Source organism: Notolepis coatsorum, assembly GCF_963971535.1.
Source record: "Notolepis coatsorum genome assembly, chromosome: 8".
Lineage (NCBI taxonomy): Eukaryota > Metazoa > Chordata > Actinopteri > Aulopiformes > Paralepididae > Notolepis > Notolepis coatsorum.
This window is the reverse complement of record NC_140172.1, coordinates 126057940-126073783: the sequence shown is the minus strand read 5'-3', so window position 1 is coordinate 126073783 and position 15844 is coordinate 126057940. Positions and strand designations below refer to the sequence as shown.

Below are 15844 nucleotides of genomic sequence, written 5' to 3'. Positions count from 1 at the left end.
AGACAGAGAGAGAGAGAGAGAGAGAGACAGAGAGAGAGAGAGAGACAGAGACAGAGACACACACACATGTCTTTCCTTTAAATCACCTTACCGTGTAGCCTCCGTTGACTTGGACGCAGGCTTTTGGCACCCTGGCTATGGGTTCCCAACCCCTTCTAGGATATCATCAGTGTTGTTGACCTGATGATATAAGTAAATCAGTACCACCTCCCAGAAGAAAGTCAGAGTCATTGCCAAAATCTGCAGCCCCTCCTCTTTGCTCTGGTGTCGTGTAGTCGGTTGATGGATGACCCACTTAGCAGAGCGGATAACACACTGAAGCTTGTCCTCAGAGCAGGAGGATTCGGGGCAAAGCCAGACTGATGGTGAATGTGAGGATGATTTTAATAATTGGGGACTGTATGTTTTCCCCCACGTTATGATGTCATCGGCCCTCATCTACCACGCAATGCAAAGCACCGAACACAGCAGCTTTTGCTGTTAGCTAGCATCAGCGTTAGATAGCTGTCGAATACTAGTGCTAATGTCGGCTACGGTCTTTGATTAACACTAGCTACTAGGCGTTGGTTTTAAGATTTGGCAGCTGACATAGCAGCTCAGATGTTTGGTAGCAAACATTAGCACCAATGCTTGCTAACAGCAGGAGAGGACGACACACGCTTTGCATTGTGGGGTAGATTAGGAGGACTGATCACCTTGTGCTGGACGTTGTCCCTCCATCTGAGGCTGCTGCTGCTGCTGCTGGTGGACCCTTGCGATTAGAATGACTCTGCTGAGTTCACAATTGAGCCAAATGCTTTTTTGGCCAGACCCGGAGGGTGACCGAGTGACTGACTCACTGACTCACTGACTGGCTGACTCACCATTGTTGAAACACGCATGCGTGAGTGACGTGGCTGTGTCTGGCTTAATTAGGCTTGCCTCGTCTCGTCTGGACAGAAGTACCTTCTTGGTTGGGTGCCTGTATACTAGTTGGCTTCCTGTGTTACATGCCAACAATTGATTGATTTCCGTAAAGAAGGCAAATAATCACACTGTAACCTGTAGATGATATTGAATATGTCTGACACCTTTTTAATGCATTAACTTCATAGATCTTCTGAAAACACTGATTGATTCTAACACACACACACACACACACACACACACACACACACACACACACACACACACACACACACACACACACACACACACACACACACACACAAATACACACAATTCTCCCAGCACATGTAGGTCAGTGACGTGCTGTGCATGATAATTCAAGGCCTGCTGCCTACTGCCCATCACTGCTATAATTATTTACTGTTTACTCCACCACTCAGCCAGACAGCTGGTCACTCAGCTACACAGACAGACAGTTAGACAGACAGGCACCTCAGTCAGTCTGGCAGTCAGTCTGTCAGTCTGGTATTCAGGTAGCTGAGCTCTCCGTGCCGAGCAGACAGTGGTCTTTGTGTTCTCACTGTGCTGCAGTGCAGATGCTGCAATAAGCCCTGCAGGGAATGGGGGCGCCCCCTAGTGGGCACAGAGGAGAACGTGCCACTCAGTGTGCCCGCCCACCACACAACTTGAAAGGGCTTTTCCTATAGTATCGTCGTAATATTTGTTTTGGTCCACTACACAACGGCTACCGAGGATGATGCTAATGATGATGCTTTTATGTGTGAACGGTGCATGAGGCTAAACACTGTCACTGGAATGTCCAAAATGATACAAACACATCAACCTTCTGAGTCGCATGCACCAAACTAACATTGATTTCCATGACAACATTATCAAACATTGTATGGCGGTCATTTTATTATGATGAACGAGCCGAAGGACCGTTCATGCATACTTTTGATTTCAACAGGAATGTCCATTCTATCTATCTATCTATCTATCTATCTATCTATCTATCTATCTATCTATCTATCTATCTATCTATCTATCTATCTATCTATCTATCTATCTATCTATCTATCTATCTATCTATCTATCTATCTATCTATCTATCTATCTATCTATCTATCTATCTATCTATCTATCTATCTATCTATCCATCCATCCATCCATCCATCCATCCATCCATCCATCCATCCATCCATCCATCCATCCATCCATCCATCTATCTATCTATCTATCTATCTATCTATCTATCTATCTATCTATCTATCTATCTATCTATCTATCTATCTATCTATCTATCTATCTATCTATCTATCTATCTATCTATCTATCTATCTATCTATCTATCTATCTATCTATCTATCTATCTATCTATCTATCTATCTATCTATCTATCTATCTATCTATCTATCTATCTATCTATCTATCTATCTATCTATCTATCTATCTATCTATCTATCTATCTATCTATCTATCTATCTATCTATCTATCTATCTATCTATCTATCTATCTATCTATCTATCTATCTATCTATCTATCTATCTATCTATCTATCTATCTATCTATCTATCTATCTATCTATCTATCTATCTATCTATCTATCTATCTATCTATCTATCTATCTATCTATCTATCTATCTATCTATCTATATCTATCTATTTAACTATCTATTATCAAACATCAGGACGCAATAGGTATTTTCTAGAGTGCCCTGCTTACATGAAAAGTCTCACGGAGGAGTTTCATCATCAGTGTTTGTCTGATTGATTGACATGTCCACGTTGCTCTGCAGGAGCGCGAGAGGAGATCCCCTCCATTCAACCACCTGAGGATGCATCCGTTCTCAGAGGGAGTCAGCGCTCTGCAGATCTACTGTATGAAGGAAGGGGTCAAGGTACGCCTCTCTTACAGACGATCATATCTATTTGCTTGTTATTAAATATCCAATACCACAGCAGGAAGACTCTCTTACGTTGGTATCATGTTGTCAGTTGAAACGAAAGCTGGAATGAGAACCATGTTGAACGTCATTTCATTTCGCCAGCCCGACAGAGTGAGGACCATTTAGACTCAACCATTAATTTAGTTCTCATTTAAATTAATTTGTACGTGGTTGAGTTATTTCAAATCAACTTTAGTTAATGCACCTTTAAATAGTATTTACAAATAGTATACCTTTAAATGGTTCCTTACATGCTAACGGTGCTTTTCCTGTCTCAACAGGATGTCTGCATACCTGATCTTATCAAGCTTCTCGACATCCTGGGGGATAATGGAGTAAGTTGGACAGGATTGTATAACTCAATATATGAACAGCGGTACAAACAGTACCCCTCTTGTGTGGATAATTACAATACGATTTCCCTCCCTTTGTGCAGAACTTACGGAACGAGGAACAAGTGGCCATTATTCAAGCTAGCACTGTTTTATCGCTTGCTGAAAAGGTAAAGTTTCACATTTCAAGTTTTGTTTTACTTGTCACATATGAGGTACATGTACATTACAGTGAAATGCTTGGTTCTGTATGAGCCCCTAAGATTGTGTGTGTGTCTATCAAGCAATCCCCCCCCCAGATCATAGTACCAGGGAACCTTCTTCAACATTGCCTGTTTTCTCTTGTTTGTTTCTGTTTGGTTGTTCACCCTCCTCCAGTGGATCCAGCAGATTGAAGGCACGGAGGCAGCGCTGCACCAGAAGATGATTGACCTGGAGATGGAGATGGTGAGTCACGTCAACCTTGTAGAGGTAGCGTGCGCTCAAACATCAGGACAAATCGCAGTGTTAAAAGAAACAATAATCCATGGTGGATTATTATAGACAGCCAGATGACTGAAGATAGACTGGCCTAAGCATAGCAAGCTGGACCTGCCTCCAAAGCTGTAGGGTAAATGGTAAATGGTGCATTTATATAGTAGCTTTTATCCAAAGAAAGCGCTTTACAATTTGTTCCTCACATTTGACCCATTCACTCACACATTCACACACCGACAGCAGAGGCAACCATGTAAGGTGCCAACCTGCTCATCGGGAGCAGTTCGGGGTTAAGTGTCTTGCTCAAGGACACTTCGACACACTGCCGGAATCAAACCGGGAACCTCTGGATTACCAGACGACTGCTCTACCTCCCGAGCCACTGGTGCCCATGTAGGGTGTTGGTCTAGCGAGCTGCAGTTTTAGCTGGCTGGTTTAGCAGAAACGGGAAAATCCACCCTAAAATAGAATTCACATGTGTGATTTTAGTGAACATCAGAGAGACAGGACTAGTGATGATGTCATCACGAGATAAAACCTGGAGCAGCTCTATAGACGAGTGTAGTGGAAGAACTCCCAGGACACTATGACAGTAGCCATGGTGATTTTACTGAGATATGGCAACATTTTCTGATTTAGAGTTGTACGCCTTAATTATTCGTACGTAATAACTCAAACTAAACTTATTTGAACATCGGACACTAATTAAGTGTCAGTGGACCAACTCCAAAAAGTGTCACTTGATAACATCACAGATTCAAGTGTCGATGATCATCAGCTATGATCTCAACGATCCCAAGGGGAAATGAAGTCTGTCACTAGTTCAATAGTTTGTAATTCACCCATATACCACAATTTATTTTGCACATATTCTCACACATATCCGTGTTGCACACGTTCATTTCGTTTTTGAGAGTTGATGAGAGTTAATGAGTTTGAATATCTCCTCCCATTATGTCATCAGAAGACACTGAATCCTGTTGCACATCCAGTGTTGTGTTAATTACAGCTCAATGAAACGGTGTACAGTAGATCCGTATCGCAACCCTATTTTTTCATCTACACCATTTCATTGTGAGCTGTAATTTACACAACACAGGGACCAAGTGTCTTATGATGACATCACTGAAAGATATAAACTAAATGAATGTGTGCAAAACAGTTTAGAGGCTTTGGATAAGTGTGAGATTATGTGCAAAATAAATCAAATCGTCTTGTGATCATTTGTTCGCACTGTGTTGTACAATGTGCTCTGCCTCTGGCAATACCAAAGTGTAGTAACCTACCTGAGTGTAGTAGCCTACCTTAAAAAAACCAACCCTGAACCCCACCATCATAGGCAACTATCGTCCTGTCTCTCTTCTCTCCTTCCTTTCTAAAACACTTGAACGTGCTGTATCCAACCAACTTACTGCTTATCTCTTACAGAATGACCTAGACCCTAATCAGTCGAGCTTCCGGACTGGCCACTCCACAGAAACGGCCCTCATTGCGGTCACAGAGGCACTTCACTTAGCAAAAGCGAAAGGCCTCTCCTCTGTCCTGATTCTCCTAGATCTATCTGCAGCCTTCAACACAGTCAACCATCAGATCCTCCTCGCAGCCCTCGCAGGAATGGGAGTGGCTGGCTCTGCGCTGACATGGCTGACATCATACCTCAATGACCGCTCCTACCAAGTGTCATGGAGAGGGACCCTGTCGGCCACCCGCCCCCTGCGGACGGGTGTACCCCAGGGCTTGGTCCTAGGACCCCATCTCTTCTCCCTCTACACTAAATCACTGGGTAACATTATCACGTCTCATGCCTTCTCATATCATTGCTATGCTGATGATACTCAACTCTTCCTCTCCTTCCCTCCCTCAGATATCCACGTCTCTGAGCGGATTTCGGCCTGTCTGTCCGACATCTCCGCCTGGATGATGACCAACCACCTCAAACTGAACCTAAGCAAAACAGAATTGCTCCACCTGCCGACCAAATCCTCCCCCCTGACCGACCTTTCCATCACAGTCGAGAATGCAGCTGTGACCGCGTCCCCGACCGCCAAGAACCTTGGTGTTGTCCTCGATGACCAGTTGAACTTCTCTGCTCACATCGCAGCGACAACCAGAACCTGCAGATTCCTCCTGAGCAACGTCAGAAGGATCCGCCCTCTTCCTGACAAAAGAAGCCACCCAACTCCTCGTCCAATCAACAGTCATCTCCCGCCTCGACTACTGCAACGCACTGCTTGCTGGCCCCCCGGCCACTGCCACCAAGCCTCTTCAACTCATTCAGAACGCAGCGGCCCGCCTGATCTCAAACCTACCGAAGTTGGCCCATGTCACCCCACTTCTTAGGGACCTGCACTGGCTCCCCATTGCTGCACGAATCCGCTTCAAGGCCCTCGATCCTGGCATACCGTGCGGCAAAGGGAACCGCTCCCGCCTACCTCCGGTCAATGGTCTCTAACTACACACCCTCAAGACCCCTACGCTCTGCATCTTCTGGCCGTCTCAGACCCACTCCTATCCGAGCTCCGGGAGGGTCATCAAGGAGAACCTGCCTTTTCTCAGTCCTTGCCCCACAATGGTGGAATGAACTACCCACCCCAGTTAGGACAGCCGAAACCCGTCCAATCTTTCGCCGTCGACTAAAGACGCACTTCTTCAACCATTATCTGAAAAAAAAAAATATATATATCTAACCCTAACTAACCTTACTGTCATGCACTTGTCCTAATAAACTAACCTACACTGTAGCACTCAACACTTTGATGAACATTGTTACTCAGCTGATAGAGTTGTGCCATTCCTGATGACTTGTCGTACAGAACTGTAAGTCGCTACTACTGAGTGTAGTAGCCTACCTGAGTGTAGTAGCCTACCTGAGTGTAGTAACCTACCTGAGTGTAGTAGCCTACCTGAACCTACCTGAGTGTATTAACCTACCTGAGTGTATTAACCTACCTGAGTGTAGTAGCCTACCTGAACCTACCTGAGTGTAGTAACCTACCTGAGTGTAGTAGCCTACCTGAGTGTAGTAGCCTACCTGGTTGCCTACTGTATTGGTCACGCCGATAAAGTATCTTTTAATTTGAAGGTTTAAAATCTGTATTTTATCAATTCATATAAAAAACTCAATTAATTGGCAGAAGGCTGAATATGAATATTTATTTATTGTACAGGAGATGTTCTGTAAGCAGAAAGGATATCTAGAGGAGGAGCTAGACTACAGAAAACAGGCCCTGGACCAGGCCTATATGGTAAGATGTGTGTGTGTGTGTGTGTGTGTGTGTGTGTGTGTGTGTGTGTGTGTGTGTGTGTGTGTGTGTGTGTGTGTGTGTGTGTGTGTGGGTGTGGGTGAGAGAGAGAGAGAGTTTATGTATGCATTGTTGTGTATCCATGTGTGTGAGCATGTTTGTATATATGTGTCTGGGATTGTTTGTGTGTGTTTATGGGGTTGTCTGTGTATATCTGTGTTTATATGCGTGTGTTTGGGTATGTGAGTGAGTGTGTGTGTGTGTGTGTGTGTGTGTTTATGGGTTTGTCTGTGTACATCTGGTTTTCCCTGTTTGTCTGATAAGGAGTAATTTACAGCCCCATTCATCTCATTCCCCGTCTGTAGCAAATCCAGGAACTAGAAGCCACGCTCTACAATGCACTGCAGCAGGACAAGGTACGTACACTGTACTCAACTGTACGTGTTCCAAGAGTTAAACAACAGTCGTCTCCAGTTCCCAACACACACCTTGCAAACGCTTCAAAGACAGAACCCACCCCAGTCCATAAACCAGCTGTCTGTATGCTAATCATGACAGGACGGCTGTTTCAATTGCAAATCACCATGTGGCGCCATTCATTTAAATTTACATTTAGTCATTTAGCTGATGCTTTTATCCAAAGCGACGTATCAATTGCGAAATGTTTCTACATTAAAAGATGCGTTAGGAACTGGAGGCTACTTTATGTCAATATCGTTTCAAACCCCCTATGTGGTAATGTATATAACTATGTGGTAATGTATATAACTATGTGGTAATGGATATAACTATGTGGTAATGTATATAACTATGTGGTAATGTATATAACTATATGGCAATGTATATAACTATATGATCATGTATATAATTATGAGGTAATGTATATAACTATGTGGCAATGTATATAACTATGTGTAGTGCATATAACTATGTGGTAATGGATATAACTATGTGGTAATGTATATAACTATGTGGCAATGTATATAACTATGTGTAGTGCATATAACTATGTGGTAATGGATATAACTATGAGGTAATGGATATAACTATGTGGTAATGCATATAACTATGTGTAGTGCATATAACTATGTGGTAATGGATATAACTATGAGGTAATGGATATAACTATGTGGTAATGCATATAACTATGTGGTAATGGATATAACTATGTGGTAGTGCATATAACTATGTGGTAATGTATATAACTATATGATCATGTATATAATTATGAGGTAATGTATATAACTATATGATAATGTATACAACTATATGCTAATGTATATAACCGCTTGGACAGCTTGGACCTCTTGGACCCAAGTGTATTTCCCGTCAGCTGTTGATATTAACAAACACTGGAACAGGAAATAATGTTTACGTTGTCGAGCTGAAACCATCTGCTCGTATCCTTGACGCCACTGCTGACCAAAAGGAATGACTTATTTTCTCAACCCAGTGAATCACATGACTCGCGGCCCTTGAACCTTGACCCCTGTTGCTCCAGGTGATCAAGTACGGCGAGCCCCTGGACGAGTGCCAGAGGGACGAGCTGCGGACGGCGGTGGAGAAGCTGAGGAGACAGATGCTGAGGAAGAGCCGCGAGTACGACTGCCAGATCCTCCAGGAGAGGATGGAGCTGCTGCACCAGGCGCACCAGGTGTGTGTGTGTGTGTGTGTGTGTGTGTGTGTGTGTGTGTGTGTGTGTGTGTGTGTGTGTGTGTGTGTGTGTGTGTGTGTGTGTGTGTGTGTGTGTGTGTGTATATATATATATGTATGTGTGTGTATGTACAGTATGTATGTATGTATGTATGTGTCTGCGTGTGTGTGTATGTATGTACTGTATGTGTGTGTGTGTGTGTGTGTGTGTGTATATATATGTATGTGTGTGTGTGTATATATATATGTATGTATGTATGTGTGTGTGTGTGTGTGTGTGTGTGTGTGTGTGTGTGTGTGTGTGTGTGTGTTTTTTGGCATATCCATAATGTCCACGAGTACTAAGCCACAATCCTTATGATGCACCTTGCATACAGAACGTCCTCAGAGAGGTCAGAACAGTTTCAACCAGAATCAGGCATGGATGACCTGTTTGAGTTCAACTCTTCCCAACATAAGCTTGTGGAGGAAGCTATACCTCAAACAAACCCACAACCTCACACTAGAGGGCGCCGTCCTCATGGATTCCCACTGAGCCTGGTCGCCGCAGCCTTGCGTGTCTAGTCCTGAAGTAACAGCTGGTGCAGCCAGGCCACTGCAGGACAAAGCTGCTGCCATGACGACCGGTCATGTTCTGTCACTCTGAGCAGCCCTGAGTCATGCAGGGAGTGGCACATAAACTCAGTGCCATCTATTCAGTACCTGTTAACCAAAAACATCAATAATTTAATAATAATTGATAATTACTTACTCACTGCTGTGATGGCTGCCTTTCTGATCGCTCCGACGAGACTGTGCTCTATTTTGTTAATTTTTATAGTATTAGGAGTTTTATTTGCACCAACTGTTGGTGCATTATATGTGTATGACCGTCAGTCAATCATTGACATTGGATTACGGGAAACTTACCAACTGGATTACTCGCTGGATCAACTTTCCGAACCACATCAATGGCCGGAAGAAATCCTCCGGAGACTAGGACCGGATCCTTTGTTCCTAGACCCCAGGAAAAGACGTCGAGGAAAAAGGTCTGGGATCCGAAACAGGCTGAGATCCAGACGACACCGTACACCACTTCCCAGTATATTGCTAGCCAATGTACAATCAATAGACAATAAACTGGATGACATCCGAGCAAGGATTCAATATCAAAGAGACGTTAGGGACTGCAATGTCCTTTGCTTCACCGAAACTTGGCTAACACCGGAGGTTCCAGATCACGCGATTCAACCAACGGATCATTTCTTTATCCATAGGAAGGATCGGACACAATCAGAGTCCGGTAAACAACGTGGTGGAGGTATTGCCTTCATGTTTAACAAAAATTGGAGTGATCCAACGAATGTGAAGGAATTATCCAACTACTGCTCCCCAGAACTGGAATATATAACCATCAAGTGTCGTCCTTTCTTCCTCCCGAGGGAGTTAACGGCGATCGTCCTGGTCGGAGTGTATATTCCACCGCAAGCCAACAACAACGCCGCGCTCTCCAGACTCCACGACGAGGTAAATAATATACAAGCGACGAACGTTAACGCCGCCATTTTAGTACTGGGAGATTTCAATAGCGCCAATCTGAGAAAGGTATTGCCTGATTTCTACCAGCATGTGACTTGCAACACCAGAGGCGGTAACATCCTAGATCACTGTTACACGCAATTTAAAGGTGGCTACAAGGCTCATTCTGATAGTGGCTTTGGCAAGTCAGATCACGCATCCATTTTCCTTACACCAAAGTACAGACAAAGAATTAAAAGTACTCCCGTAGTCTCGCGAGAGGTGCAGAAATGGGATGTGACGTCAGAGGACACGATCCGGTCAGTGTTCCACAACACAGACTGGATTGTATTCCGCGACACAGATAACATTAATGCCTACACGGAGACAGTGCTGGACTATGTCTGTACTAGGGTGAAAGAAACAATCCCCACTACCAAAATGAAAGTTTACCCAAATCAAAAACCCTGGGTAGACAAATCCGTCCGTGAAGCTCTGAGAGAGCGCACCAAAGCATACAATGACGGCCTAGTGGCAGGCAACATGAATGACCACAAGGTGGCGCAACACAACGTAAGGAGGACAGTGTCAGAGGCCAAACGGCGCTACAGGGATAAAATTGAACTCCAGTTTGAACAAGCTGACTCTAGAGCTATGTGGCAGGGGCTCAAAACGATGACAGACTACAAAGGCGCCTCCCTCAAACTGAACAATGACATCTCCTTAGCAAACGACCTCAATACCTTCTATGCGAGGTTTGATGCTGGTAATAACAACACCAGCTCACAAGCCTCGGCAATGGGGGGGGGGGGGTCGGCTGCTGATGGAGGCGCAGTGTTCAGGGTAACAGAGCATGAGGTGAGGCGGACCTTTAAAAAAGTGAATATCAGGAAGGCAGCAGGTCCGGACGGCATCCCCGGCCGCGTCCTAAAAGTCTGTGCCGACCAACTGGCCCCAGTATTCACTGACATATTTAACCTGTCCTTAGAACAGGCTGTCATCCCCACCTGCCTGAAGAAGTCCACTATTATCCCTGTACCCAAAAAATCCAAGCCTGCTTGCCTCAACGACTACCGCCCTGTAGCTCTCACCTCCATAGCCATGAAGTGCTTTGAGAAGCTAGTAAAGGGCTACATCTGCTCCTCCCTCCCCATCAACATGGACCCCCTGCAATTTGCATACCGCCCCAACAGGTCCACGGAGGACGCCATATCCCATGTGCTGCACACAGCAGCATCACACCTGGACAAGAGGCAGGGGAACTATGTGAGAATGCTATTCATCGACTACAGCTCGGCATTCAATACCATAGTCCCCTCCATACTCATAGCCAAGCTCAGGGACCTGGGCTTGGGCTATGACCTCTGCCAGTGGGTCTTGGACTTCCTGACTGGCAGACCCCAGGTGGTGAGAGCAGGCAACTGCACCTCCTCATCCATCACCCTCAACATAGGGGCCCCCCAGGGCTGTGTTCTGAGTCCCCTCCTCTACTCCCTGTACACACACGACTGTGTGGCTCAGCGGAGTAGCAATACAATCGTCAAATTTGCTGACGACACAGTGGTGGTGGGCCTGATCTCTGCCAACGACGAGAGGGCCTACCTGGAAGAGGTCAAGGTCCTGGCGGGATGGTGCCAGGAAAACAGCCTCTCCCTGAACGTCAGCAAAACAAAAGAGATGATTGTGGACTTCAGGAGGTCGGGGGTCAAGGACTACAGCCCCCTCAGCATCGACGGGGCACCGGTTGAGAGAGTCAACAGCTTCAAGTACCTCGGAGCCCACATATCCGAGGACTTGAAATGGACCATACACATTAACAGTGTGGTGAAGAAGGCACGACAACGCCTCTACTTCCTCAGGCGCCTAAGGAAGTTCCAAGTCAGCCAGAAGATCCTTAAGAACTTCTACTCATGTACAATAGAGAGCATCTTGACCGGCAACATCACCTCCTGGTTTGGGAATAGCACTGCAAAAGACCAAAGCAGACTACAAAGAGTGACACGTTCAGCCGAACGCACAATTGGAGGGGGGCTCCCCACTCTCCAGAACATTTACAACAAGCGTTGCAAGGGGAAGGCTAAGAGAATTATTAAGGACTCGAGCCACCCGAACAACTGCCTCTTTGAACTGCTGCCGTCAGGCAAGCGACACAGGAGTCTCAAGGCGAGCACAGAAAGACTCAGAAGTAGCTTCTATCCCCAGGCCATCAGGCTGCTAAACGAACAATGAATGAACACTACACAACAACAACCACCAAACACACATAGCACACACATCCACACGCACACACTCACTTTAAACAAACACACTGTAGCACCCACTACACACACTTTATAGCACACACCCACTTTAAACAAACACACTGTAGCACCCACTCCCCACACTTTATATTTATGGATGAAGGATTGCACTACAACTCGTACACCTTACTGTAAATTGTACCTAAAATTGTACCTCATCCCACTTCTGCTTTGCACTAGATAGTACTGTACATTAGTACACTGCATAGTATTGTGTATTGTATATTATATGGTAACTCAGAACATTGTACATATGTCTATACCGAACAACTGTGACCTCATTCTTCTTCTAAATTCATGCTATATTATGTTATTATGTTATTTGATACTATCTTGTCTAGCACAGTCTCTGGAGCGTAACAGTAAGAAGCATTTTGTATGAAAGTATTCTGTACTTCTGTATGACAACTATTAAAGAACTTGAACTTGAACTTGAACTTGAACTCACTTTGTACTCTGCAATTCTCAGATATGTTTTTCTAATACCTATACCTGCATAGTGCCTAGCAGGTCCCAGCATATAGACTTGTTATGATTCATAAACACTGTATAGAGGCATACAGAATTTATAGGGTTATTTTACATGTACATTTAGTCATTTAGCTGATGCTTTTATCCAAAGCAACTTACAAGTTCTGTGCAACAAGTCAGCAGAAAGGGTACAACTCTGGTAGTGACATAGTTCGTCAAACAGTGTTGAACTTGAGAGCTACAGACTTGAGTGCATATTAGCATAGTAGGTAATAATATAGGCAAGGTAGATTCCTTAGTAGCAGAGTGCATTTCAGATATAGATTATTTTCATACAGTTACAGCATACACATAACAATATGATAACTGGCCTACTTTAAATATGCAGCATCTAACATGATTGTAAAAACGGGGGTCTAAAGATGAATTGGCTATAGATGCACTAAAAGCTATGTTCAGATTATTCTGAGAAATGAAGCTGAACTTGGCTTTTGAAGTTTGTCCCCGTTTCTCTCTTTCTTTTGATAACTTTTTCTTTGACTGAGAGTGGGAGGTTTTGATACAATCCAGGAAAGCAACGTTGCCTTTCTCATATCGTCTTTCCTCCTCCTCTCTGTTGCTGTTTTTCAGAGGATCCGTGACTTGGAGGATAAGACAGACATCCAGAGGAGACAGATAAAGGACCTGGAGGAGAAGGTAGGTTCGCTGCCAAGCGGGTCCATTCAGCGTTACTATAGGGGGACGTCACGTTTCACGAAACGCAGCTGTACAGGACTGGCTCGAGATCATCTCTCGGTTTATAGATCTGACTGGCAGTATGTTGACCATATAAGCCTCCCACAATTTCAGTCAGAATTCTACTCCCCTTTCACTCCCTTTTTTTTACGTTTTCAAAATCGCCTTTCCATCGGGTGACCAATGACAACAGGTCTTCCAGCTAGCAGGCTGCACTCTCATGATGGATAACTTAGACGAAGAAACATTCCTCCCCCAGTGTTATTCTGCGAGGTGCCTTCTGGGCTTAGCGCCGCCCTCGACTGTTGTGCTTGGTTTGAGAAATACAAGCAACCCGGAGTGTTTCTTTTTTCCGCTAGTGCATAATGATAATGAGTGCTTTCCTGCGCTGGCACATAGCGGTCAGATGCGGTGCGGAGATCGGCCTGGTAAAGACTATGAAACAAACATTATGAAAGTGGCCCAAATCAGAATTGAAAAGATCAACGATTCCATGTGATTTGTGCTGTTGTGAGAAAGAATCAGATCTGAGGCACATATGAGCAAATAAATCAAATTTGGACCACGTTGGTCTGCAGTCTGAATGTAGCCTGACTCCCTTCACAGCAGCTACAGTACAGGGTTCTCGTGTTGCTCTCGAGGCAGCGGTGGACTTCTGGGAGTTTGTAGCAGAACAGGAAGAAAGCACACTGCACTCACCCAGCTCCCTAAGATTAGAAACAGACCTTGTTGGTGCATTAGATTGAGAATCAAGAAGATGAAGGTCCATACTCCAAGAAGGCACGTTTTTTTTGTCTTACTTTATTTCAGGATTCTTCCTTTTTTCTGGTTCAATGCAGATCAAATAATGTGCACTAGGGCTGACCCCTATTAGTCGAATAGTCGACTAATCGACCGAAAGGAGCCGTAGTCGACTGCCAACCTCTTAGTCTAATGCAATTTTTTTTTTAATATTATTATAATCTTTTTATTTATTTTTTTATTTGTTTTACTTTTTTTTTTTTATCGTTGTTTCCAAAAGAAAAGAGACCTAGAAGCGTGGCTAACGCTAATGGCGTGCATACCAGAGGCTAACTGCCTAAGAAAACAGGCACAGAGGCACTGAAAGAGGATTTCACCCGTCTAATGAACACACTAGACTAGACAAATATCAAGATGTATCCATCCGTGGACCAATTGCATGCTTTTGCAGAGGACAAGAAGCCTTCAGTCGACTCCTTCAGACATTAAGCAACCCCCACAGCCCAAATGGAATGATAAAAAAAAAAAAAAAAAATATCATTTTTTTTCTTCAATTTTCCTTTTTTTTATAGTCCACTAATAGTTGACTATCGGCTAATTTCGGCCAATCAAAGTCGACTATCCAAATCCTTAGTCGGGGACAGCCCTACAGTCATACAGTCGAAAGCTGGTTTCTATCAAGTTTCAAGTTTATAAGTCACACCTCTGTCCTTTTTCAGAGTGAAATTCTTGTTTCTTGGCTCCTCAGCCTCGCAGAAACATCAACAACACAGTATAAGTACAGACGATAAGAACAGTGTGAACAATAAAAAAAACTATTTTAAATAGCAGCGTAACAATTTAAAATAGCAAATATAGCATTATGTTGAATATCAACTATATGTGTACTGTGTACAAATCAGTGGTAGTGCAAGTCAGTAATGTGTGCGAATCAGTAGCAGGAACAGCTATAAAGTAGTATTTTTCCTCAGTCGCAGCAGGTCGTTAGTGCTACTGTATTTGTTCATGAGTCTGACTGCCTGGGGGAGAAATGGTTGCCAAACAATGCTATATTGTACATGAATGAAGAATTGAAGTGTGCTTTATTAATGAGACAGCGTTAGATATTCTCTCTGTAACGTCTCGATTGACACTGTTGCCGTTTGCTGGTGACATGACCCTCTCTGTTTCGACCTGTGCTGTTACTAACGTGTCTTAAGTGGTTTCCTAACTCGCTCGCTCTCTTTCTCTCCCTGTCTCCCCTGTCTCTCCCCGCTCCCTCTCTCTCTTTCTCGCTCTCTGTCTTGCTCTCTCCAGTTTTTGTTTCTGTTCTTGTTCTTTTCTCTTGCCTTTATCCTTTGGCCTTGAGGTTTGTGGAGTGTCCCTTAGCAGAGGTGAGTCCAGCAGGCTTGATGTACATTTCACATCTTCTGCGAGAACAGAACACATTGTCCGACATGTTGTCCTCATTTACACACAACGTAGAACATTACATGTGTTGTTTAACCCTTTCACGGCCACACCACAAAGGGTTAACACTTTCACTACCACACTACAGAAGGTTAACCCTTTCACTGCC

At 44.2% G+C, this 15844-nt stretch overlaps 1 protein-coding gene across 2 annotated transcripts in view; it reads left to right on the top strand.

Annotated features, from left to right (window-relative positions):
* The window catches only part of jakmip2 (janus kinase and microtubule interacting protein 2), a gene marked incomplete at both ends in the record, with an annotated part of 65606 nt that extends 49973 nt beyond the window's left edge, over positions 1-15633 (top strand). For both annotated transcript variants that reach the window (XM_084320931.1, XM_084320930.1), the window contains one exon: positions 15583-15633. In XM_084320931.1, the coding sequence (XP_084177057.1) occupies positions 15583-15633 (51 nt within the window). The remainder of the gene's footprint in view (positions 1-15582) is intronic.
* Positions 15634-15844: the final 211 nt, after the last annotated feature.